Source organism: Camelina sativa, chromosome 7, assembly GCF_000633955.1.
Source record: "Camelina sativa cultivar DH55 chromosome 7, Cs, whole genome shotgun sequence".
In the NCBI taxonomy this organism is placed as follows: domain Eukaryota; kingdom Viridiplantae; phylum Streptophyta; class Magnoliopsida; order Brassicales; family Brassicaceae; genus Camelina; species Camelina sativa.
The window spans coordinates 32,460,392-32,463,019 of record NC_025691.1 but is presented as its reverse complement, the minus strand read 5'-3'; the positions used below and the strand labels follow the sequence as shown (position 1 = coordinate 32,463,019).

Sequence of the window (2,628 nt, the reverse complement as noted above, 5' to 3'; positions counted from 1 at the left end):
AAAAAAAAAAAAAGCTAAGTAGATTATTTCCTTATCCTAAAACAAACCCAATATAGTTTAACCCTAATTCATCATATCAATTCAGAAAAATCAGATTCTACAGAGCAACTGGTTTACTAAGACAATTGACGAGTGGCTAATTCCATTCAACTAGCAACACACATCATATCATTCCCCTGCCGCAAAATGAGAAATATGCATCAGAACCATCTAACCTGAAGATAAAGTTCCACACAGTAACAGTTCATAAGAGCCCCATAAGTCGACTGATGAATCTTTTGCAGAAGTATCTAAGTTGTTAAGTAGTTCTCAGCTGCTTCTAAGCAATTAGATCCAAACGAATTTGCATGATCAGAGAGACAGATAATGTCACCTTCCTCTTCTCCATCCAATCAAAGATCTGAAATTTATCATTAACAACGACTCCAAGTAAACCATAAAAACTATTGAACTCACAACATAAAAATGTCATTCCAAAGAAGTGAAATTACATTCAGAAACGAGTATATAGATGATGAAATAGATCTGAAAACGTAATTGGGGAAAGGAGAAACATATAACAGACCTCTAGAAGTCCAAAAACACATCAACATCTGGGAGACTGAGACAAAAACACATCGAGATCTGATGTGAGACAAACAATAAACATCTCTTGATCGTGTCAAAGAACAGAAACTCTAAAAGTCTATTGATAAAGAACATATAACTCATACAACTGATTCTTTCCAAAGACCAGAAACTGATTGCAACACAAAACAACAATAAACATCTCTTGATCGTTCCAAAGTACACATAAAAACTCATAAAACAGAAACTCTAAAACTAATTTAGCTTAACAACATGTCATTAATTAGCTTGTTCTTTAAAGCCATTTCCATTTCACTAAGTGGCTCTGTTTTTGAAAGGAGAGTGTCAAGCAATTTATGCTTACTAAGCTTCTCTTTCCTCTGAAACTCCACCAAAGACTTGTCTTCCACTTCCACAGTGGAGGTATTATTGTTCACAGTCACATTCCTTCTACGTAAGGCCTTTGAAGCCTTAACAGCAGGAGGAGGAGGAGGCATTGCTTCATCATCATCCTCTCCATCATGGCTTAGTTCTGGGTGGGAGCTTGAAGATTGTGCAGAACCCTCCTCAAATTTTCTCTTTTTTTTTTTAACAGATGCATCAGCACACCATTTAGGATCATGTCGAAGCTCTCTCCAAGCATGCTCCAAGGTGAACTTCGCCTTGTGTTCATCGAAGTAAATTTGGTACGCAAGCGAGATAACATCATTCTCACTCTGTTCACTCTGTCCACTTGATGACAACTGAGCTGTTGCAGCCTCGTAGCATCCAACAAACTTGCAAACTGCATTATTGATCTTCGTCCACCTCTGCTTACAATGAATGGCCTCTCTCTTTTCCTGACCAGCAGCAAGTTTCGGACTTGATGCGAAATAAGATGCAACCCGTTTCCAAAAGGCTACATATTTTGGGTCTTTGCTCGTTTTTAGCCACGCATCGATGAGGACAATATCGTCAGTGGGTGTCCATTTCCTTCTTGATTTACGGTTGTTGTCTTTTTCACCTTCACCACCGTTACTAGGGGGATCAGAACTTTGTGGGTGTNAAGATCCAAACGAATTAGCATGATCAGAGAGACAGGTAATGGCAAAATATGCAGCCTGCAAATGAAGGAAGTAGAACTCAATAACATAATGAATCAAGCTTTCTTAAGCAACCAAAACAGAGAAGATAACATGGCTTTGGCTTAATCATTGAACAGAAACAGAGAACAAATGTGACTCATTAACTGATTCATTCACATAGAACAGAGAAGATAACATTGCTTTGGCTTTATCATTCTACCGTGTGACAAGGAAATATGATATCATCATCTGTCTTCCATGTGTTCATCAGAAGTGTATAACCTTTCCTGCAAATTTGATAAGAAAACCATATTTGTTTATGCAAAAAAACAGTAAGTACCATGTCACTAGCTTAACATAGCAAGATACAGTTTTCAGGCTCAGGTATTCACAAAAATGATAACACCACTTACCATAGCAAGATTAAGAAATCACAGAATCTCTGTAGCTTATGCATTCATATACACATATATTCATTAAGCTTATGAACACCTAGTTTGGTTATAAATAGAGCTGAGACACCAACACAAAATCTTTATATAATAGTCAGTGTTCAAGAAAGCGGTCTAGGCGACCGCTTAGGCGCTGTCTAGGCGCTAGGCGCTCAGCAGACGCCTAGATGACCGCCTAACCCGCTTAAAATTATATACATTTTATTTTAATGTTTATTTTTGATTTTTAAATTACATATAACTAAATTATTCTATTTTATATCTATATACGTAATTATAAACATTTATATGTTGTTAATATAACTTAAATAAATGTATTTTTCTTACCGTTGTTTATAATTTATAATTTTTTTATTTTTATAACATATATTTTAATATAATTATATATATATATAATGTTTTATGTTGTAAAAGCCTAAACCGCCTAAAAATCGTTTAAGCCCCGACTAAGCGTTCTAGGCGCTAGGCGTTGGGTCACCGCCCAGATACCGCCTAGCGCTTTCTTGAACACTGATAATAGTGAATGGAGACAAAAAAAAAAAAAA

At 36.0% G+C, this 2,628-nt stretch overlaps 1 protein-coding gene across 5 annotated transcripts in view; it reads right to left on the bottom strand.

The window, feature by feature from the left end:
- Nucleotides 1-2,628, bottom strand: part of LOC104703871 (glutathione S-transferase T3-like) — a 13,858-nt gene that overhangs the window by 6,219 nt on the left and 5,011 nt on the right. The window contains exon 2 of one of the 5 annotated variants that reach the window (XM_010419960.2): nt 538-1,570. The exons of 1 other annotated variant lie outside the window; for it this stretch is intronic. In XM_010419960.2, the coding sequence (XP_010418262.1) occupies nt 828-1,570 (743 nt within the window). In that variant the 3' untranslated portion in view covers nt 538-827. Of the gene's footprint in view, nt 1-537; nt 1,608-1,731; nt 1,919-2,628 lie in introns of those variants that run through there. 3 more of the 5 variants (XM_019228114.1, XM_019228113.1, XR_754249.2) reach the window with 3 other exon arrangements.